This window comes from Trichosurus vulpecula, chromosome 3 (assembly GCF_011100635.1).
Source record: "Trichosurus vulpecula isolate mTriVul1 chromosome 3, mTriVul1.pri, whole genome shotgun sequence".
Taxonomy (NCBI): domain Eukaryota; kingdom Metazoa; phylum Chordata; class Mammalia; order Diprotodontia; family Phalangeridae; genus Trichosurus; species Trichosurus vulpecula.
The window spans coordinates 405,346,109-405,369,697 of NC_050575.1; the positions used below are offsets into that span (position 1 = coordinate 405,346,109).

The following is a 23,589-nucleotide window of genomic DNA, read 5'->3' on the forward strand; positions in this document are numbered from 1 at the left end:
CTGGGCATTCCCTATTTTGCAGCTCAACATTCAGTAAAAATGTGAAGAGGCCCATGAGAGGGCCTGGATAGGTCATGCTGACTTCCTTGGTTTTTTTCCTCCAACTCCACTCCTTGAGATCTTGGAGGGAAATCTCTGGGCTCATCTCCCCTGAGCTCCAAAACAGCTGACCCTAAAATTTTACACTCAGGGGTGTGGTTGGTTTGTTTGGATCTAGACCTATGAAAGTTTCCATGTAGGTGACACCTATCTAGACCATAATGAACAGTCTCAGAAAGTTACCTTGGGCACCCAGAGTTGAATAATCTCCAGTGTCACCTAACCAGTATGTGTTAAAGGCAGCACCTGATCCTAGGTCTTCTTGGCTCCAAGGCCAGCCTTCTCTCCATTTTTGGGAAGAGTTTTAGCCTTTTCTGTGTCCAGGACCCCTAAAGAGGCCTATAGGCCCCTTCTCAGAAAAAGGTTTTTAAATGCCTAAGATTACAAAGAAAATCAATTAGGTTGAAACAGTTATAAAAATATATTTTGTGAAAAGTTCATGGACCTCAGGTTATGAACCCCTGTTCTACAGCATGCTGTCCTTTCTCCTTGCGTATCACTTAATAAATGCTTGTTAAATTAGATTGTTGCCAACAGTCAGGCTGGGAGCCCAGGTTTCATGTGCGCTCACAAGGCTGCCTGGTGGCTGCCCCTTACCATGTATCTGCTGCCATAACATATTACCAAGCCACCTCTGAGTCCTCCCAGAGAAGAAGACCTTGGCTATGTGAAATATCATCCTTGCTAGGAACCCTTTAAGACATAAAAGCCATGTTGCATTTGGGACATTTCTTTTTTAAGTCACATTTGGTTGTTTTCTGTGAACAAAGGAGCCCAGAGATATCATCAAGAGGAGGCTTCTACAGCAATTTACATCAGACTTTATTTTTAAAAAAAAACAAAGAATCGAGGACACTTGTTCAGAGATGCGAAAAGGGAAGAAAACACAGACAAAGAGACCGGAAGGGCTGCACCACTTTCTGTCAGGCAAAGTAAACCTTGTTGACACCAGAGACCAAAGTTAGCTGTATCATGCAGATACCAGCACTTAGAAGTCAATGATGCCAGCTATGGTCATCTGTTTCTTTGTACAAATCGGACAATCTTCAGCCTTCACTTCTGTTGAAATTTCTCTGCTTTATCTGCCACTTATGCGAGCTTATTTTTGTTAGACAGTCATCGGGGAGACACTTCGGACTCAGGGTACCAGCCCCAGTGCTGAGAAACTACAAACATGGCGGCTGAGTGGTGACTTTCAAAGGCCCTGGGCCAGAGCATGTCTGAATCTTTCCACAAGTAACAGGAAATGGTATTTGTTGTCACATAATCCTTCAACACTCAGCAAATTACAGAAAGTGCTTGAGGTTTTAGAGAATGCTACGCTACTGATGATCGCCAAACATACTTATCCTATGAACCCAGCTCACAAGAAGGGCAAGCAATGGCGCAAAGCGGGCAGCCCCAATGACTTAGGAAAATTTCAAAGGTTCATTGCTATTCTGATGCCTCAGTTTCTCCAATTCCACTTGTGTAAAATCCAGTGCATTTCTTCAGCAGGCTATTTGGAGAACTTTATTTTGGGTATGGGGTGAAGAGGGGTACTCATCTTTGAAGCCTGAAAAAGAAGTCAGAAAATTATTCATCTTTTGAAGCTGGCAGGTTGAATTTTTATTGTTGTGAGCTAATGGAAAGGGGCAATGCTGTAGGATGGTTAGAGCCCTGGATGTGGAATCAGGAAGGCTGGGGTTTAAATCCTGCCTCAGATATTTATTAGCTCTGTGACTGAACTGACTTGGTTTCTATTTTGAATTTACTTAACTATCCACATTTTGTTACCCATAGTAGAAAATATGCTCCTTGAGGCCAGGAACTACTTTTGTCTTTCTGTCACCAGGTAGCACAGTGCTTAAAAAACACTTATCCAATTGAATTGAATTAAATCAATCAATAGCAAGCAAAGTCACTAACTTATTGGATCAAAGATCTAGAGATAAGGGACTTCAGAGGCCATCTAGTCCAACCCGTTCATTTTACCATTGAGTTAACTGAGGCTGAGACTGGTCAAGTGGCTTGCCCAAGGTCTATGGAATCAGGCTAAAGAAATATCTCTGGGCCTCAGTTTCCCTATCTGTAAAATGGAGTTAATAACATTCATTATAACTACCTAACAGGGTTGTTATGCAAACTTTACAACTCCATTAAATGGTGGCTATTATTATTAGTTAACAATGCAAATTAGCTCTTTTCAAGTGCTAAGAATACCCAAATTTTATAGGATCATCATAGGCAAGACGGTAGCCACCTCTCTGCTGAGGCCCAGACAAATGTGAACATGCTAAAGGGTCAAAAGGCAGATGAGAGAGGGTCAGATGAGCAGAGGGCCTTGGAGGACACCCACAATTTGAGATGCAGGAAGATAAGCAGACAAAGGAGAGGGAGCGGAGAGGTGGGGAATTAGAGTCATACAGTCCCATAAAAGGCAAGGAAGGAAGCAAGCCATCACAGGATCACAGCCTTGGAGCCAGATTAGACCTTCAAGGTCAGCTGGTCCGTGTGTGTGTGTGTGTGTGTGTGTGTGTGTGTGTGTGTGTGTGTGTGTGTATGTATGTATGTATATATGCACACATATATCTTGTGTATAAATATAAAGAACTGTTTATGTGTGTCTCCTTGACTAGATGGTAAGCTCCTGGAGGGCACTGTCTACTACCCTCAAGGGGCATGGGAATACGTTCATGCTTTAAACAGGATCTTAGACAAACACCAAGTTTTCGGAGTTGATGTATAAGTCTTTAGCAGCTACCCTAGATACTGTTGCTTTTAAGGTATTGGGTATTTAAGGTATTTAATTTAAGGTATTTAAGGTATTTTTAAGGAAACTCCCTTTCCTGCTTTCAGTCAAACACCAGTATTTTCTGGTTTAGGAGCCATGGAAAGTCAAGGCCCCAGAACTTGAGAGAATTCCCAATGCTTGTTTGCAGTAACCTATGACCAAAATTCAATCTGGGGACCACCAATCGGTCAAACGAGAAGGTGTTTGGGGCTCATCCTGTGCCAGGTACAGTGGAAGGAGCCCCAGAAATGGCTGCCACAGAATTGTGTATAACTCGTGAAATCAGAATGGACACACACTTGTTGTATTGTCTTTTTAAAACATGGCAGCACGCTTGCTCAGACCATAGTTCTTCAATCTCTGTTTTTGGTATAAACATCCCTGTATATTTGCCTAGCCCTTGGCACACCTATGGGAAGTAGAGGGAGGGAGACAACGCACACCCAAAGAATCCAATCCATATCCAACATACACAGATTCTGGGGAAGTCTCTCCTTTTTGGGAAAATAAAAGCTAATATCACACTTAAATTCATTAGTACTATTTTTGTTTGTCCATTGCCCTAATGACTCTAATTACTTTCTTGTTGTTGTTGATGAAGAGTGGTCTGAGAGGGTAAAGTACTTGCCCAGGGCCACACAGACAATATGTGTCAGAGGCAGGATTTGAACCCAAGTCCTCCTAACTCCGAGTATGGTGCGCATAGCTATAGGGACTAGACCTGTGATTTCATTGGCATAAAGACCTCCCAGATAAGGGAACTTCCTCTAAGAAAGCTGCTCAGGATCTCCTCTGCAACTCTGAAAGAGATGCCTGGGGCACTGAGAAATTTAAGTGCTTTGCCCTGATCAGCTCTTACTGGCTCCAAGTCTGGCTCTCTGTGATTTAAAACATGATCATTTAATTCAGAACTTCCAGGCTTTTGGCCTTGAGTTCGATTCAGTGACCACTAGAAGCCAGCAACCGCACAAGGAGGGAGCAGCTGCTAGGAGTATTGGAAACCCAGAATGCCCCAACCCATGCAGGGAGTTTTCAACAGACATTAAGCATCAGCAACCCTTTTGGGGATTCATATTACTTACTGTTTCACAAAGTGATGCCGAGCTAGATTCCACAAGTCTGTGGGGAGAGAGAGAAAGGCATGAGTGTTAAGTTCATCTGTTAGACCCCCATGTTCACTAATCAGTCAACAAGTCTTTACAGAGCACCACCTTGGGTTCCCTCCACTGTTCCAGTTGGTTACTGGGATTCTCATGGATGTCCTCACCATCCCCAACCTCAGGAGCTTATGAGCTCACCGGGGAGAGACTAGCCCATGGATAACCATAAGACTTAGTAATAAGATGAAAAGCTTCCCTAGAGAAAAATGCACAAAACTCTACAACTGGAGTATTGTACTGAGTTCTGGGCATCAGGTTTAAGGAAGGACATTGATATGGAAAGTGTCCAGAGCAGGGCAATGAGAATGGTGAAGAGCCTGGGGTCAGTATATGAGGACTGCTTGAAGAAATTGGGGATATCTAGTCTGGAGAAGAAGAGACTCGGGAGATAAAATAATTATCTTTGCATATTTTAAGGGCTGTCATATGCAAGGGGCAATCAGTCAGTCAAGAAGCATCTATTAAGCATTTACTACATGCCAGGCACCATGCTAAGTGGTCAGTTAGGAAGCTATTGCAATGGTCAGGCAGGAGATGAAGAGGCCCTGAAATGGAGAGGTGACTGTGAGCTCAGAGAAGGGGACACATGAGAGATGGTCTGAAGGTAAAAATCGCAAGACTCGTTATAGATTGGACATATGGGGTGAGTAGAGATGAGGAGATGAGGATGACACCAAGGTTGTGAACCTGAGTGACAGGTTCACAGGAAGAGGGAAATTCATAAAAAGGGACACTCTGGGGTGGTTGGAAATAATGAGCTCTGTTTTGGGGACATGTTGAGTTTGAGACGACTACCTGGTCTCTAGTTTGTGATATCCAAAAGGCAGTTGGTGTTACAGAACGATACCTTTCAAGAGGCCAGGGCTGGATATATGGATCTGGAAATCCTCTGCTCAAAGATGATCATTGAACCGATGGAAGCTGATTGGATCAAATGAGAGAGGATAGAGAGAGGCAAGAAGAGGGTCCAGGACAGAACCACGAGTTGTTGTTGTTCAGTCGTACCTGACTCTTTGTGACCCCATTTGGGGCTTTCTTGGTAAAGATACTGAGTAATCTGCCATTTTCCTTCTCTAGCTCATTTTACAGATGAGGAAACTGAGGCAAACAGGGTTAAATGACTTGCCCAGGGTCACACAGCTAGTAAGTATCTGAAGCTGGATTTGAATTTAGGAAAATAAGTCTTCCTGACTCCAGGCACAGTGCTCTAACCACTGTGCTCTTAAGAGACCTGAGGGACCCTTGCAATTATTTGATGTGGTAAGAATGAAGAACCAGCAAATAAGACTGATAAGTTATGAACACAGAGTGAGAGGGAGAACCAGGAGAAAGGAATATCACAAAAACAGAAAAGAGAGAATCTAAGAGGAAAAGGTGATTCACAGTGTTGATTGCAGCAGAGATTTTGAGGAGGATGAGGACAGAAAAGGCCATGAGATTTGGCAATGAAGAGATCATGGGTAACTTTGGAGGGAGCAGTTCCATTTGAGAGATGGAGCCAGACTGCATAAGCTTTAAAGGATGGTGAAGGAAATGGAGGCACCCGTGTAGACAGTTTTCTCAAGCAGTTTAGCCTTGAAGGACAAGCACGATAGCTGGCTTGGGTTGACGGATCAAGTGGGAGTTTTTTCAGTCTGAGGGAGACCTGGGCATGTTGTAGGCAGCAGGGAAGCAACCAGTAGATGGAGAGGGACTGAAGAAGGAAGAAGACAGGTTACAATGAGGACAATCTGTTGGAGAAGATAAGAGGGGAGGGGACCAAAGGTGTGTGTACAGGAGTTTGCCTTGGCACATCTTTTCTGAGATTGTAATAAAAAAATAAGATAATGGGAAAAGTTGTATGAGCTATGAGGTAAGGAGGGAGGGAGAAGGGGCAGTTTTGGTCAAATAGTCTCAATTTGGGGGAGGGTCAAATATGATGCAAGAGTGAGGGAAGGGGTGCAATGAGAGGCTTGAGGACAGATGAGGTTTGGAACAGTTGCTGCTGAGATTAGGACAGCAAGTCTAGGACAGAAAAAGAGAAGGTTTGCATTGAGGCAGTTGAGATCAGCTTGTAGTAGTCAAGTCACCACGGTTTTATGATTTCTCCCAGCTGTATTAAGCAGCATGTGACTAAGAATGAAGGAGACAGATGGTGAAAGTAAACCAGGACTGGGGTTTGGTGAGGTGTGACAGACAGTAGGACAAGGGGTCCAAGAGGAGAGAAGGGTGTAGAGTCAAGATGGGAAGGGAGGAGAACAGAACCAGCACAGGGATGATGGCTTGGGAAAGAACAGAGGGAGAGGGACAAGAGGTCATGGTGAGGATGAAGAACAGGCCAGGGTTGTAAGGCACTGAGAAAGATGGGATGATAAAAGATTATGACCAGAAAAGGGAATTTTGGAGTTCACGACATGTAAGCCACTGAGCCTTCTTTCACTTGGTGGGTGACAGCAAACTCAAAGGTATAACCATCTCAGTGTGTAAGAGAAGTGGGGACTGAGTAGATTAGGGAAGTGGGAAGTTGGCGTATTTGAGGAAGCATCAGTATATATACAGAGGTCCTCAAGTATGAGGAGAAGAGGTGGGAAGGAAAGAAAGGCTGGGAGCCAGGCACTGAACTCACTGAGGGAAGGAGCATGTCCTGAAGGCTCACATGGATAAGAGCCATTAAGACCTGGATTAGGTGAGAAATTGGACAGCTGTAACCTCAAAGGAGGACAGGCTGCTTAGTGAACATGGTTCAGGGAGACAATGACAGAGGCAATGGGGATCAATGAATATTTATCCTTCCCCAAAGTGACCAGTGAGAGTGGTGGTATGGGAGAGGGTGTAGCTAGTACTAGGGTGTCCAGGAAAGCAATGGCGGGAGGCAGCCGTGTCTGTCTCAGTGAGGAGATGGAAGGCGTAAGAAAGGAAGAGATTTAAGATGAAAGAAGTTTCAAGGGGGTTAGATTTATTCTGTTTGGACCCAGAGAACAGAACCAGGATCGATGGGTGAAAGTTAGAAAAAGGCAAATTGAGGCTTGATTAGGGCAGGAAAAACCCCAACTTCCTAACAATGAGAGCTCTGCAAAGTGGGCCGTCTTCAGAGGAAGAGGAGGCAGAGAGTTCTCCCTCAGTGGAGGACTTAGGTGGAGGCTAAATGACCACTTGACAGGTAGGCCATTTCTTGTTCAGGTGTGGGTCACCCTGGTGACCCGAGGCCCCTTCTAACTCTGCAGTTCTGTGAAGACACACTGGTCATGTTGGAAAAGTAAAGTAATATACTGTGACTGGATCAAAGATTTAGGTCTAGAAGAGGCCATATTTGACAACTGGGGAAACTGAGACTCAGACAGATTAAGTGATTAAATGAAAGCCACACAGGGAGTGGCAGAACTGGGTTTGGACCTCTGACTCTAACCCGGTGCTCTTCCATGGCACTATGCTGCCTCTCATTCCCACTCCTGAACATGACTGATCCTATCTCCTTATCTCTCAGCCTGATTGCTGCTGCTCCCATTTCTCAGCCCATTTCTCAGCTAACAAGGGCCACATTGGATTTTAGACCTCACTGGGGCAGGCCTCATTCTTGGTCCCACTGCGTTCCAATCCATTTGATTTCAAACATTTAGCTCCTGCTGTATGCAAGGTAGGGAGCATTCTTCAAACAAAGGGTCCTCAGGATACAATCCAACATTTCCTCTCTTTCCCACCTTTTCCCCAGATCCGCAATGGACTGTGAAAAATGGCGATCTCTTGATCTCTTACTCCATTTGTGATGACGTACAACTTACAGTTTATTCGAATGATCACAATTAGGGAGATCAGCAAAACCACGGCACATCCCACCAGCAGGCTTAGGGGGAGGGCGCTGCAGAGGAAACCTGAGGCACATGCAAAAAATTAGCTTTTTTTTAAAAGGGATGAATTTCAACACCTTTTTACATTCAAAGGCATCACATAAATCTTGACTAGGCACTGTACTAACATACATGGCACTGGTAGGATTTTTATCATGTCAGCTATAGTACTGCATCCCTCTCATCTAAGAATCATCTATGCCTGCAGTTAGACTGGGCACTGCCCAAAGCAAGCCAAGCACACAGTTCTGGAGCTGCTACTCTGGAGGAAAAGTCTAGAATGGGTCTGAAGGACAGTGGAAAGGGTGCTGGATTTGGAAGCAGGAAGACCTGGGTTCAGATCTTCCCTCAGATGCTCACCAGCTCTCTGTCTGTTTGCTCATCTATAAAATGAGGGGTCTTTGAAGTGCCTTCTACCTCTAAATTCATAATTTTATGACTAATGAGTGGAAACTACAGGAAGCTAGATTTCAGTTTAATATAAGGAATTGAACTGAACTGAATGAATTGAATACTAAGGAACCCTGGGCCTTGCCATCTCCCACACTGATGACCCCTAGGAATTCTGGGCTTTTCCATCCGCCCTTCAACTGAGCCCTCTTAGTAATTAGAGTGTGAGTGCTATGAGTTTCTTCACTGGACTCCCAAAGTTCCATCCCTTTATTAAGTTCAGATAATCATCAAAATGGTAAATCAAGCCCCGATTTGTAGTGATTGTAGATTTCTCACAATGAAAATTTAACAGTTGGCTCTGGTTTAAGTTGGCTTCAGTGCACTCATGCCAAGGTCTTTAATACTGGGATCCTTAATCTTTTTGTGTATCATGGGTCCCTTGGGCAGTCTGGTGAAGGCTATGGACCCCTTTCTCAGAATAATGTTCTTAAATACATAAAATAAAGTAGGTCGGTTTACAAAGGAAACCAATTACATTGAAATACAGTTTTCAAAATATGGTTTAAAAAATTCATGGATGCTGGGTTATAAACTCCTGCCTTAATAGGTGATAATTATGGCAAAAAAAATCATCATCATCTGGTGGCCAATCTTCTGGTGATGAACTCCTCCATTTCACAGATGAGAAAATTGAGGATTGGAGATATTAAATGGCTCCCCAAAAGCCACAGAGTCTAGCGTTCACCACCACACCCTCTTAGTCTATACAATGTGCAGCCACCCCTCCTAATCTATACAGTGTCCCAGACTGCTTCTCTTAACTGGTTGGACAGCAACATCCATCAAAAGAGCCCCAGAATGTTATTACATCTATACAGCTTCATAACAAAGACAAGATGATCAGGAGGGGAGCAGTAAGAAAAGAATGGACAGAGAGCTACTTGTGACAGGCCAGCCCCATGAATGGAAAATCTAAGAGAATCCAGCGAGTGTTTGTTAAACACCTGCCAGAGGCAGAAAGGTGCTTGAGGTGCTGAGGGAGATGCGAGCTTTAGATAAGAATCAGTCTCTGCCTGAAACTGTTGCCCCTAGGACCCAGGCTCTGTGTTTGCAGGTGGTTCAGCATGCAGGGGACCTTGATAAGAGCATTCTGGTCTTTTCAGCCACCCCAACCACAGAGAGAAGCCAGTTAAAGCCAGTCAATAGTGGTGTTGCTTCTGACTACAAATATCTCCCTTCTGGTCACCCCTGAAAGGGACAGTAAAGAAGAGTGTACTGCAGCCCTCTCATTTTACAGGAGAGGAAACTGAGACCAAGGAAGGACAATGACTTGTTCAAGGTTACAAGCCAATAAATGGCAGAGGCGGGATTCAAACCCAGGCCTTCTGGCACCAGCTGTAGGGTTTTCCCCATTGTACCATAGAAGCTCTTTTCCTTGATAGGGGACACAGCTATGTGTGTAGATGAGGCAGAGAAAAAATTTCCAACAATCCCTTTCATTCTGCAAACACTTAAGGCCATCCCACACAGCTGCAGCCAGTATCTTCCCCCTCCACTGATGCCCTAGATATCAGCCCACTGAGTCAATGTGGGCTGAAGGGGCCAGCAAGATGTGAGGCACCAGCAGGACAGCTCCAAGACACTGATGAGAACACACTGCCTTCCCCTTGTATGAAATGATGCTGCCACCACATCTGGCGGCATCTCTGAGCACAGTTTGGCTCATTGTATCAATGGATGTCAAGGAGCAGGAGAAGGTCTGGAAAAGAGTAGTTAGTCCAAGGGGTCTTAATATTTTTCGTGTCCTAGACCTCCCTGGAGGTCCAATAAAGCCTGCAGACAATCTCCCAGGAAAACATTTTATTGCCTACATTCATAGTTGAAGGAGATGCTAAATTACAGTGAAAACAAAGATGTAATCCACCACCCCACCCCCATCCAAATTCACAAACCCCTTGAGATCCATGGACGTCAGGTTAAGAACCTCTACACTAGAGCGACCAAGGAGACTGTAAAATTGGACAAGGAGGTTTACCGGATGAAGAGAGACTAAAGAAAAAATGAAGACTCTTCAAACTAGAAAGACAAAAGGATTAAAATGAGGAAGGCATTGTTAGAGGAAGCAGTCTGGGCCACTGTATAGATTAGAAGAGGCAGCTGGACGTTGTATACATTAGGAGGGTGTAGTGGAATGAATCCTAGAATTGGCATTTGGGAAATCGCTTAATCTCTCCAATCCTCTGTTTTCTCATCTGTGAAGTGGAGTTCATCACCAGAAGGTTCGCTACTAGATGATGAAAAGAAATCATGATAATCAAAGTCTGTAAAATCTTTTTTTATAGGAGGGTAGGGCCTATGATTTCATGGGCATCAGGAATTCCTAGTGTACAGATTCCTTCCACTAATGGACATTGGTAGTCCATCTCTAACTTATACTTTTATAAAGTTATCTGGGGTGGAAACAGACAGGTTAAGTGACTTGCTTGTGGTCACACAGTCAAAACATGTCAGATACAGAGCTCAAACTCAGGACTCTGATTCCAAGGTCAGCACCATAATCACTATACCATTCTGCCTCTTCTTTGGCCCCATTTTGGGACAGAACTAGGAGGCATCTCCTAAGGAAGTCTAAGAGATAAGCGGAGGAAAATGAGAGGAAGCTCTAGTTATTTAGCCTTCCTGAATCTCAATTTCTTCATCTTTAAAGTGTCTATTTATGGCCTCTGAGGTCCCTCCCTGGTCTAGATCTGTTATCCTATGACCATCTCTCACTACAATCTACAAGCAGATAACCGAATCATAAAAGACTTGGAATCATATATATCAATTAAAATTTATGTTTAATTTTATAAAGTAATTGAGATTTATTTTAAAAAACAGTATGTTAAATCTCTTATTCCCTTTGAGGTCCTAACTGGAATACCCCACAAACCAAAAGGCTTGAATACAGACAGCTTCCCTGGTGAAGCCACACAGAGCTGTGAGTGACACTGACTGATGCCTTCTTTTTTCTGCATGGATAAGAATGAGTTCAGTTCCAAGAAGTATTCATTAAGTGGTTACTATAAGCAGAGCTTTTTGATAAGCACTAGGAGCAACATAATGTTAAATAAAACATGTTTCTTATCTTCTTAGGGCTCTCACTCTAGGTGGGAGATACAATAAACACAGAGATATTTGTGTGTCTCCGGCTTTAATAAACTCTAATAAATGGCTTTGATTTTTTTTTTAAAGAAGGAAGTGTAAATATGGCGGTAAGACTAGCTGGATCACGTAAGGACATATGCATACCATTTAGAGACTTATACTCCAACTTGCCATTTAGAAAATTCCAACTGGTTAAAAAAAGCATTTAAATGAAGTTAATTCTAGATTTGTGCTAGAGGATGGTGGCCTAGAAAATAGCAGATACAAAAAAAATTTATTTGTACTTACAATACATTATGTGACTCATGCTCCTTTTAGGAGCTCTTACTAAAATCAAGCAGGCATACTGCTGAGCGTTCAGAGGAATAGGAAGGAGGCCTTACCATTCTGTTGTGTGACCTCTGAGCGTTTAGTACTGCATATTCTCTTCTTGGGGGTAGTCTTTTTGGTGGGCATAGGGGTGGTAGGCAAGACATCAACTGCAATAAGGAGAGAAACAACATTTTCTTTTATTTTTTTTGGAGGGGGGAAGGCAGGGCAATTGGGGTTAAGTGACTTGCTCAAGGTCACACAGCTAGTAAGTGTGTCAAGTGTCTGGGGTCACATTTGAACTCAGGTCCTCCTGACTCCAGAGCCGGTGCTCTACTCACCGTGCTACCTAGCTGCCCCGAGACAACATTTTCTTACGAGAGAATTGGGGTTCCCATGCATTCTAGATTCTAGCTGAACTGACCTAGTTGCTGCTCCCCATATACCACATCCCATCTCCCACCTCTGCAGAAGCCATTTCCATACCTGGAATGCTCCTCCTCATCTTCACTTCTCAGAATCCCTCGCTCCCTTCAAGACTTAGCTCGAATGCCACCTGTTCCATGAAGCCTTCCCTTCCCACTTCTAAATTAATTTTAATTTACTTTGTATATATTTTGTATTTACTTATATTTGAACATGTTTTCTCTCAATAGAATGTAAGCTCTTTGAAGGCAGGGGCCATTTCATTTTAAAAATCTTTCTATATCTAGAAGCTTGCACAATGCCTCGCATCTAGTAGATACTTAATAAATGCTTGTTGAATGGAATTAAATTGAGTTGAAGCACATTTAAGCAGCAACCATGCTATCTACGCCCAGCAGACCTCTTTTTTTCCTTTCCTTATACTATAATGATGATGATGATATCTAGCATTTATATAGTGATTTAAGGTTTACAAAGAGCTTTACAGAGCTGTAAGGAAGAAACAGAGTTTTTGCTCAGTGGCATAAATGTATTTGAGGGTCTGAGTCTCCTAAACCTACCTAAAACCTGCTCTCTAAGCCCAAACATCACCAGAGCAGAAGGAGATTGGCCCATGTCCCTTCTCTTTATAACTCTCAGGTTCTACACTTTGTACCCCTCCACCGCACCTCTCAAGACTGCTCTTAAATTAAATTAAAGAATCAAAGAATCATTAGGACTTGCCACTGGACCACACTGCCACTCATGAATTAATTCAATGCTTTTGGAGATGTCCAAGTCTTTATCCCTAACACCCTGTTCCCGACCCACAAATCCCCCCCATCATTATGGACACATAAATACTGACTCATGAGCCACAGTCAAACACACCATATTCTGACTCCATCACTGTAACATCATTGGTCTTCTTTGAAAATGAAGGACAACAACCACAACGGTGGGCTAACGTCATCATGGCCATATCCATTTGTCTCAGTTTATTTTCTCCTGAATTGCCAGTTTCTTTAGGACAAGTCAGAATTCACTAGCTTTATTTCCTAGCTCCCAAATGACCACCTACCTGTTTTTCATTTCTATGGAATAGCCTAAGCTAAACTAAGGATGTGGGGGATAGGGAGAGGAGAAAGAGAGAGACACAGACAGAGAGTGGGAGGGAGGGGGAGAGAAGGAGAAGGGACAGAAGAAGAAGGGAGAGAGACACAGAGAGATAGAAACAGAAAAAGACAGAGAAAGAAGGATAGAGACAGAGAGTGAGAGTAAGAGAGAAAAACAGAGAGAGCGAGAAAGAAAGAGCGCGGGCGGGAGGAAGAGAGAGAGAGAGAGCGAGAGAGAGAGAGAGAGAGAGAGAGAGAGAGAGAGATATGCTAAGGGTGTGGCAGGAGTGGCCATAGTCTAAGTTGGTTTTATCTTTGTGTCCTCAGCACCTAGCACACAGTAGTCACTTAATAAACGCTTTTAAAATTGATTTGAATCAAATTTTAGGAGGCTGGACCTACCTGAGCTGGCGTATTTTAGAATGGACCCAGTGATCTGTTTTACAATCTCTATCACTTGATTCGAGGGAGTTTAAATCCTGGATTCCTAAACAAAATGTAAAGAAAGCCCCCACCCATCTCATAAGTGCCCCTAAGAAGAATCTTAGCCATGAATTGGGAGGCAGGAAGACCCTCCCAAACACTGAATGATAGAATACTGAACTATATTATTAAATGGTTAGAGATCTAGAGCTGGTGGGTCATCTCACGCAACCCCTTCATTTTACAGATGAAGAAAAAGTCCTAGTGGGATCAAGAAGTTTGTCCAAGGTCACATAGCTCGAAAATGGGAAAGCCATAATTTGAACTGAGGTCCTCTGACTAAAAACAAAAAAAAAACCCCAAATTCTTTATCCAAGCCTCTAAATTCTTATAACTGGGCCACAGGAAACACTCAGAAGGAAGAGAAAGGGGGAGCCCTCTGAGTGTCGCTTGGGGCCCACTGCTCAGTGGAAAGCTTTTCTGACTGCAGCCCTGTGGGTGAAGGCTGATGTTGAGGAGACATGAAGACCCAGTTCTGATGGCCATGGGGCTTATCCCCTCTGTCTCCCCATCAGGAGTAGTGATGCCCACCAGTGCTTCTGAGAGAGCCCTTACCCACATTCAGCCGGGTTCCACTTCCAAAGACCAGTTGATGGCCTGCAACAATGCCACAGATGTAGATGCCGCTGTCCGAAGGCTTCATATTCAGCAGCCTGAGTGTGGATTTGTGCGACTCTCTGGACACAAGGACATGTTCTGGTTTGACACCCTCCCCATGATTAAAAGTGCTCTTGGAGTCTAAATGGACCAGAAACTGATAGTGACTGCCAGTGCCGGGAGGCTCGACCTGACGAAACCAGTAGATTCCATAAATGTTTGTGGATGATCTGATGTCACAGAGGAGCTTTGACTCTTTGTCAGTCTGAACCAGGAGAGTTTCTGGGCTCTGCATGATCAACGGGACTCTGGAGATCCCTAAAGGGGACAAAAAGGAGAGGGAACACATCACCCCTTTGGGTACCTGTTTTCAAAGTGTGAACAGACTTTGAGCTTCTGGGATAACAGCTTCTTTCAAGGCTCAGCTTAAATCCTACCTCCCGCAGGATGTCTTTTTCAGGGCCCCACCACTGCTGATGCCTTCCCTCTGATAGTACCTCCAGGCACACTGTACAAATCTTCTATGTATATAATTGTGTCTAAGATGTCTGTCATTAGAATTTAAGCTCCCTAAGGGCAGGGATTATAATTTTTGCTTTTCCTTGCCTCCCTAGTGATTAACACAGTTGACTGGCACATAGTAAGCTTTTTAAAATGTTCATTGACTGGCTGACTGGATTCACTATATTTCTGTCCTTTAGTCAATGTTTAATTTCTCTGGCTTTACTTCCCTTATCCATAACGGGGCAGGGTTAGAATACATGACCTCTGGGGTCCCTTCCAACTTAAAATACATAAAACAAGGAAACACTTATTAGCAACAGGTAGGAAATCTTTACAATGCTTTGTTGTTTTGTGACCCCATTTTGGGGGGTTTTCTTGGCAAAGATACTGGAGTGATTTGTACGTGTCCAAGACCATATTTATGAGTCTAAAGCTGGAAGGAACCTCAGAGACCATTTATTCCAGCTCCCTCATTTTACAGATGAAAAATCTGAGGTTAAATGACTTGTCCAAGGTCACACAGATGGTCACGTGGCAAAGTCATGAATTGAACCCACGTTCTCTGACTTCAGATCCAGTGTTCTTTTCACTCTACTTTTTAAATCATTTGGCCTGTTTTCTCACCTGTAAAACGGATAATACCTGCCCAGCCAACCTCACTAGGTTGTCATGAGAAAGAAATGAAGGAGCATTATTAGTAAGAACAACTCTATACAATGTTCACCATAACCCTTAGAGGTTGCTATCATCTACTTCCCATTGAATCCACGTGCTACGTTCTTTAGCCTGGTTTTCAGGGTGATCAGAACCCCATTCAATCCACTGTCCGCCTGTGGCATCACAGACTGCCTGGCATAAGGCTTTGTACAAGGTAGGCCCTTAATAAATGTCTGTAGAAAGGAGTTGGCTTTGAGAAGCAGCTCAGTTCGGTAAATATCCATCACTTGTCTGCTTGGTGTTAGTGTCCACACGGGCTGTGATGCAAGCTTTTGTCTTCTCCTAGGACTGAGGTGCGCTCTGCTAAGAGTTTCGAATACCTTTAACACACTTAGATGTAGTGTGATGGTCAGAGTCCTGGCTTTGGAGGTAGCACACCTAGGTTCTAGTCTCCCTTTCATCATTAAATATTAAATAAAGTGACTTCTAACATATCCATAGAATGGGTCTGCTTTGCCCACCTGACTCAAAAGGCTGTTGTGAGGATATGTAGAACCAAGGAACAGATGGCACCTTAGACATAGGGTATCATCATGGCATGCCCTACAGCCAGGAGATCAGGGGACTAGACCTGGCTATGGCACTAACTAGCCATGCAGTGTGGGTCAAGTCAGTCATATTCTCTGAACCTCAGTTTCCTCATCTTTAAAATGGGGATAAGTACACCTACTTTGCCTACCTCATAGGGTTTGTGTGAGGAGGAAATCAGACAATAGATAGGGAGGGCTTTGAAAATCAGTAAGCCATGAGCAAAGTGTAAGACATCTCTATTAAACAACAATGAAAACCCAGAAGCAAAGAAAACATTTAAATAAATATTGGGAGGCACGGCATAGGTGAGAAAAAATAATTTGGGGGGGAAGAGAGAAGAAAGATGCTTAATTACAATTATTAGTAATTATGGAAGTAATATGAGTCGCACAGTTACTAATTTTGGAAGTCAGATATTTGGTAGATCTGTTGAGTTGTTCTGCAATTATGCAGTTTTTCCTTTTGCTCCTAAATCTTCAATGGCTCCCTACGATCCCTAGGAAAAAATAGAAGCTTGTTGGCCTGCCATTTAAAAGCCTTTCACAATTTGGCTCCACCTCAGTTTCCAGAATGCAAACCCTCGGGCATCAGAAGTACCTGACAAAAGCTCTGACTGACTGGTTTTACTCCCCTGCAAGCCACTCAACAGCTGGGTCCCGATTTGTGTGAACAACAATGAGGGAATCCCTGGGAACTGACTGCTCATCTGAAGTCACGTTGTATGTTTCCACTGGGCTGGAGCCAATCCTACATAACTGTGACTTCCAATAGGGCAAATTCAAATTCATAGGACCACTTCAGGGAATTCATCATGGGCACTAATCAGGACCAAACTGTACATTCCAGCCATCTGCCCTATTTTCTGTTCTTCAGACTTGGCGTTTCATCTCCTGCCTCTGTGACCTTGCATAGGCTGTGACCCCTGTTCTTGGAAAGCCCTCCGTCCCCGGCCGCCCCTTCTCGGAATGCCTAACTCCTTCAGCATTCAGTTCAGCGCCGATCCTCCTGCTTATTTGTTTTCTCGAGAAAGTCTCACATTACTTCATGTTTACTTATCAATGTATATTCTGTATTTCTCACTTCCACCAGAATATAAGCTTCTTGGCCATTTTTGTTTTCAAATTTCTGCCACCCAAAACAGTGTCTTACACACAGTAGGTACTTAATACATGCTTGCTAGATTGAATTAAGTATCTTTGGCTTAAAAAAACCTCTCCATTCTCTCTTTTTGCTTCTCAGGCTTTCATCTTCTAGTCCCTTCTTCCCAAGCTCACTACTAAGTGGGCCTGAGTCCTGGCCCCAAGGTTCTTGTGCTTGAAGTTAGCCCAAGGATGCAGAAGAGTTTTCTGCTGTGATACGATAATGTTGATAAAAATGCCTGTTGAATCCAATTGACCCAAGTATCTCAAAATCATTTCATGTGCACATTAGACCTTCTACCCTTCAAACATTTCCATTTTACAGATGGGCAAAATGAGGCTTGGGGAGGGAAAATGACTGGACATCTTCATCAAATCAGAGTGCAATTCTGCTCCTCTTAGAAAATCCTGGCCACAGCCGGCCGGGCGAGAGTCTATGGAGTGATTCCCAGAGGTGCGAACTGGATTTGGTCTTTAACCCTCCTCGGAATGGCCAGTGACTCCAGGAGATTTCTCAGCAAAAAAAAAAAAAAATAAAAAAAAAAGGAAAAAAATTTTAAGTGTAGCAACAAGCCCGGTCAGCTTGACTTGGGTTCTCTTTTCCACCCCCATTATTAGCGAGAGGGCAGACCAGGCAAATTTCCAGCTACGGTTTTTCTAGGAGGTGGAAGTAAGGAGAGTCTTTTCTCAAAATACATAATACATACAAACATCATACACTAGTTAGATGGAATAAAATCCCAACGTAAATGACAAAGCTGGGATTTGAACCTGTATCTCCTCATTCCAAATCTAGTGCTCCACTACCAGCTGCTTTGTTAGAAGAGAGCATGTCTGGAAGCTTTCCATTAGACTGATTAAATTTCTCTGTCTCTCTCTCTCTCTCTGTCTCTCTGTCTCTGTCTCTGTCTCTGTCTCTGTCTCTGTCTCTGTCTCTCTCTCTCTCTCTCTCTCTCTCTCTCTCTCTCTCTCTCCCTTTCTCTCTTTCTCTCTGTCTCCTTTTTAAAAAATTTTTATTGATTGTAGTGGTAGGAGAGGCAGCAGGTTTTCCACCCCTGGATAGAGGATAAGGAATTGACCTTGGAGACTGGAAGATCTGGGTCCAAGTCCCACCTTTGACACATACTGGTCATATGACTCTGGGTAGGGCACCTATACTCTCCCAGCCTCAGTTTCTTCATCTGTAAAATTAAGCAGGTTGAACTCCATGGCCTGTAAAATCCTTTCCCCTTCTAATTTATGATCCTATGATGACCCGGTCTAAGAGGGACCTGCTGTGTTCTTCCTCAGCAGCCACCTAGTCCCATACCCCAAAAGGGATACCTATTATAAAATATCCCCCACGTGGTTATCCTTCTCTTCTTGAAGACCTCCACTCTCTTCAGAGGCAGCCCCTTCCCACTTTGGGTAGTTCTAGCTGAGGCAGTGGGTGGAGAGCTGGCTTGTTAGATCTGGGTTCAAGGCCTGCTTCTGATGAAGATCGCCTGGTGACCCTGGGCCAGCCACTTAACCGCTAGTGGTACAGAAGGTGCAGACCTGCATTGGTAGAGAGATTTTCCTCATCTGGGAATCAAAGAAATCCAGGTCCGGTTCCTACCCTTTTCTTTCCATATCACCTATATTTCCCTTCTTTTCCCCTCCCAGAAAGCCATGCCTAATAAAAAAGAGGAAGAAAAAAGAATTCAACAAAACTAACCGACATATAGGAAGAGGCTGTCATATGCAATTTCGAGTCACCCACAGGCTTCCCTCCATCTTTGCAAAGACTGCTGGCTAAATTTTAACCCCCAGGCACCACAGCCTGTGGAGCCTGGAGCAGGTCTGGGGGTATTCCTAATGTAGCCACAGAGCCCAAACTTGTTAGCTCGGCATTCAAGGCCCTCCACAGAATGGTACTACTTTGCCTTCCTTGCATTCCTAGCCTCTGCTCCCCTAAAACACTCCAGGTTCCATCTGGACTCCTCACAGTCCTCACCCTATGTCACCTTTCTTCACCAGCGTCTACCCTCACAATGCCCTCCCTGCTTGTCCTCTCCACTATTCTTTCTACCTGGTGAATCTTACTTGTGGTTTAAAATGCCAAACGTAAAGCCCTCCTTTACTGTCTCCCCTTTCAATAGCGGCTCAAATTTCTGTAGTCACCTTAAGCTTGTTTCATTCGAGCCTCACAATGTCACTCTGGGGTAGGTGTCAGTATTATCCCCACTTTACAGATGGGAAAATGGAGTCTCAGAGAGGAGTGACTGGCTCAGGGTCATGCAGCCAGTAAGTATTGGCAGAGAAGAATTTTTCTCTCTCTGAGTCTGCCTAGCTCCTTGTTGGTGGCTCTCTCAAAATAATAATAATAATATTAATTACTAATAACAATAGCTGGTATTTTTGTAAGGTTGTCTAGTTTACAAACCATGATGCCAGTCGTATAATTAGCGTGTGCTCCTACCGCTCATTCCAAGGATATACAGGGCTACGGGAATTAAAAAAGCCCAAGTTCTAAGTTTGAATCTGTTACTAAAAAGGGGCAAAGACATTTAACGTCTGGAGCCTCAGTTTTCCTCACCTGCGTAATGGGAATAATACCTGCTGGTCAACTTCATTTGTTTCAGGGATGAAATGAAGGCTTCTGTGAAAGCACGATGCCTTCTATTAACAGTGTGCTAGTATTATCCACAATTACTTTAAACACCGATGATACAGCTATTAATATCGCTCATAAGAACAACTCATGATTGCATAGTGCTTTGAGGTTCACAACAACCCTATGAAATAGGGCTCTTGCCCAAGCCCAGGGTCTAATATAGCGCTTGGCATCCAGTAGGTGTTTAATAAATGCTTATTAACTGACTGATTCCCACCTGGAGATTACAGAGCTGGGGAGGGGAGGACCCCTCCATAGGCACTCTATAACAGCTCAAGGACTGACCTCAACTCTTATTTGTCCCATTTCACAGATTCAGAAACTGAGGTTCAGAGCAGGGGATAACAGGTTTGGAGTCAGAGGACCTGGGTTCAAATCAAAGCTTGGCCGCTGCTTATTGCTTTTGACCTCTTCCGGCCTTGGTTTCCTCACTCCAAAACGAGGGGTTTGTTTTTGGATGATCTTTAAAGTCTTTTTCTCCCAGATCTATATTCTCAGAGAGGGACAGTTATTTGCTCAAAGTAGCACTGTTAGATCCTGAACTCAGATCTGCCTACATCAGGCAATAAGCATTTATTAAGCACCTAATGTGTGCCAGGCACTGTGTTGGGGATACAAAAAAAGAAAAAGGATAGTCTCTTCCCTCAAGGAGTTACGGTCTAATGACTCCATGACTTTGGTCTGACCACTGCCCCCACACTGCTTTTAGCAATACTGCCCAGTGACTTGAACTGCCAGTGCAAGTTGAAAGGCCTGTAAAATCAGCCCCGTTTCCTCTACCCCTGAAAATTCCAACATGCCAGACTCCGCTGGAGTTTCTCTCCAGACCCATCACATAGTAGGCTCTTAACAGCCAATCAAGCATTTATTCAGTGCTTATTCTGTACCAGGCACTGGGGAGACAAAGGAAGGCAAAAACAGTTTCTGTTTCAATAAATGCCTTTCAAATGAATGCAGGATCGCCCAGGCCAAAATACTGCGAATGCTTGAGTTTTTCTTTTAGCCCCAGATCAGAGAACAACTACACCACTGCTGGGGAGTGAGACCAGCCCAGAGAAGGGGGGAAGTGTCTTAGTCCTGGATGTCCTTGAATCAGTTCCCTCCTCCCCTGACTCTAGGAATTCCTAGCTCTGTTGGAGGGTCATCCCCACGAGCAGTCCTTCCTCCAGCCATATTTTCTATTCCTGTCTAGCTGTGCATACATGTTGTTTCTCCCAGTAGAACATAAGCCCTTTGAAGGCAGGGACTGTTTCATTTTGATCCCCATTTCCTGAGCATCTTGAACAGGGCTGGCATGCTTGGTCAATTGAATGGAATTGACCTCCCAGCTGAGAACCGCCCAGGCGGGAGGTTGCTAGGAATATGGGCCAGGATTTTGCTGAAATCTTAATAGTCTCCAATAGAGCAGCTGACCCTTTAGACAATATGAGATTTCACACTCAGACCGCATCACGGATCATTCTGGCTCCTTACTGTCTCCAGGCCAGGCTGGAGGATGGACAGTGGTATCTTAGCTACCTTTGACTCTGAAAAGTTCTAGCTGGCCTGGTGAGCTCACTCTGGCCAAGTTTCTCCTCTTTGGGCCCGAAGGGGTCTCTGGCTTGGCCTGAATTTCTATTCTTCCTTCCCTCCCCCCACTCCCCAAATTGGATTTTCAGTCCCCAGAGCGTGGTAAAGACCTGAGTAGATTCTTAGAGGCAATAAACTATTTCTGGAAGGATCTATATTTAATAAGCCTCTGGGTGGCTTCAACCAATTTCCGTCGGTGATGTTGTCTAAGCAAGCTTGGCCAGCAGTGTGTGAGTGTGTGTGTGTGTGTGTGTGTGTGTGTGTGTGAGTGTGAGTGTATGTGTGTCTGTATGTGCTCATGTGTGTGAATGTGCTTTCTGGCTGTCCCTGACAAGTCTCAGAACAGGATGACCGCCACTCTGTTATTTTCCATGCATGAGAGAGTCAAGGCTGGTTTCTCTCTACCTCTAGGCCCACCAATTAAGTGTGCATTAAGTACAGTTTCTATCCTCCAGGAGTTCTCATTGTTTGTTAAAATACATACACCTGCCCTATGCTCATCTCCACGTTTTTTGTGCTGGGAGGTAGACCCTTCATACCCACTCCATAGCAGCAAAGGTGTAGGGTACACCTGTTTGCGTGCCCACCCTATCTCTACGCTGTAAGAAGTCTGAGCTGGAGGTGGTGCCCGGGGCTCCAGTCAAGGCACTGAAGAGTCCCTAGGCAATCGAGGCCGGTGTGCCTTCACCACCAGAGGCACCTCTCTCCTGCTCCAGCTTGGTTCAGGTGAATGCACACTTGATGCCAAGTCAGAGGCCTCCAGTTCAAAGTTGGACTCTCACCTGGCTGCCCCGCCATCACCTCTCTGAACAGGTCTCCTGGGCTGTAGAATGAGTCGAGTGGGACTAGGTGGATCTCTAGTCTCTCAGCTTTAAAATCTCCTGGTCTTTCTCTATTCCATCCCTTTTTATTTCTCTCCTTGTCTCCTTTCTCCCTATGGAAGTATTGGGCTTGCTGGCTGATTACAGGATGGGGGTGAGGAGGAGAGGTTTACTGACCCCTGGACTAGAGAAGATGCTTTGTCTCAGTCCCCTGGCCTGGGACAGCTCCCAAAACTGACTGTCCCAGCGGCCTCAGAGAGTCTGGAATCATCACACGCCTTGGAGGAGCAGGTTAGGGTGTCCGCAGTCCCAAGAAGTGAGCTAGGGGTCCCAGAGCGCTCCGCATTCCGGATCCCCCCACCCCGCACCCTCGTAGAGGGCTAAGATCCCTCGGACACCCACCAAGCCCTGGACGACCCCTTCCCCCACCTAGAAGATCCCCGTGTCTCACCTGAGATCTGAAAGGGTAAGAGGAGACTGAGCCATAGTAGCTGCATCCTGATAAGCTCCTGGGGGTGAAGGACACTCGGTGGCCCTGGTCCTGCCGGCTTCTCCGGGGCTGGAGGGCGGGCCGTGGGGGCGGGGCCAGAGGAAGCCCAGCACCCCTTGCCTCTTCCCCCCTCCCACTGCCCTCAATGGGCCAGGAAGTCGGGTTGGGGGTGAGGGGGAGGCTGCGGGGAGGATGACTTCGGACGCGCGCGTGGCCTGGAGAGGAAAGTCTGTCCGTGGGGACGGTGGGGCTGATCCGGCCGTGGCTCAGTCTAGCGTGGGGGCCCCGGGAGGTTTCCCCTTCTTACCCTTTAGACCCTGAGATTCTCTCATCTTCCCTGAATCTCTAAAGAGCCCACGAGGTCCGGCCCAGGCTGCTTCCGACAGCTGCCCCTAGCCCCATTCCGTGGTGGCGGGATCCCTGCGTGGGTTGTGGGTCGTACAGCATCTTATGGGGTGGCGTCTGTCCCCTTTTCCTCCCAGATTCTCCCCTCCAACAGGAAGGAAAAAGCAGGGTTTGGGATCCACCCTAAGTCTTGGAGAGGGGTTCTGTTTTTCCCTTCAGATTATGAGCAGAGAGGAGCGGGTGCGTGAACAAGAAACCATGAAGACAGCATCTTCAAGAGAGGAGAGGTGATCCCTTTTCAGGTACATTGTAGAAGCTCTTCCCATTCAGGGACAGGTGTCACTATGACCCCTGAGGTCTCGTCCAACTCAGTCATCAAATACAATGCTCTCCAAAATCCACGGATGGGAGATTTAGCCCCTCACGGGACCTGAGAGGCCGTGGGCTCCGACCCTCCCATTTTATGATGGAGAAGCTGGTTGAGGTGACCGAGGTCACACAGATCACAATTTGAACTCAGGTTCTGACTCTAA

General features: G+C 44.9%; 1 protein-coding gene across 1 annotated transcript; it reads right to left on the minus strand.

The window, feature by feature from the left end:
- Positions 1–1,438: 1,438 nt before the first annotated feature.
- CD8B (CD8b molecule) lies at positions 1,439–22,718 on the minus strand. Its single transcript, XM_036752165.1, has 6 exons — positions 22,673–22,718; positions 14,264–14,623; positions 11,780–11,875; positions 7,791–7,880; positions 3,955–3,991; positions 1,439–1,654 (listed from the first exon to the last, which is right to left on the minus strand). The coding sequence occupies exons 1-6, from the start codon at positions 22,716–22,718 to the stop codon at positions 1,642–1,644; spliced, it is 642 nt and encodes a 213-aa protein (XP_036608060.1). The 3' UTR covers positions 1,439–1,641.
- Positions 22,719–23,589: the final 871 nt, after the last annotated feature.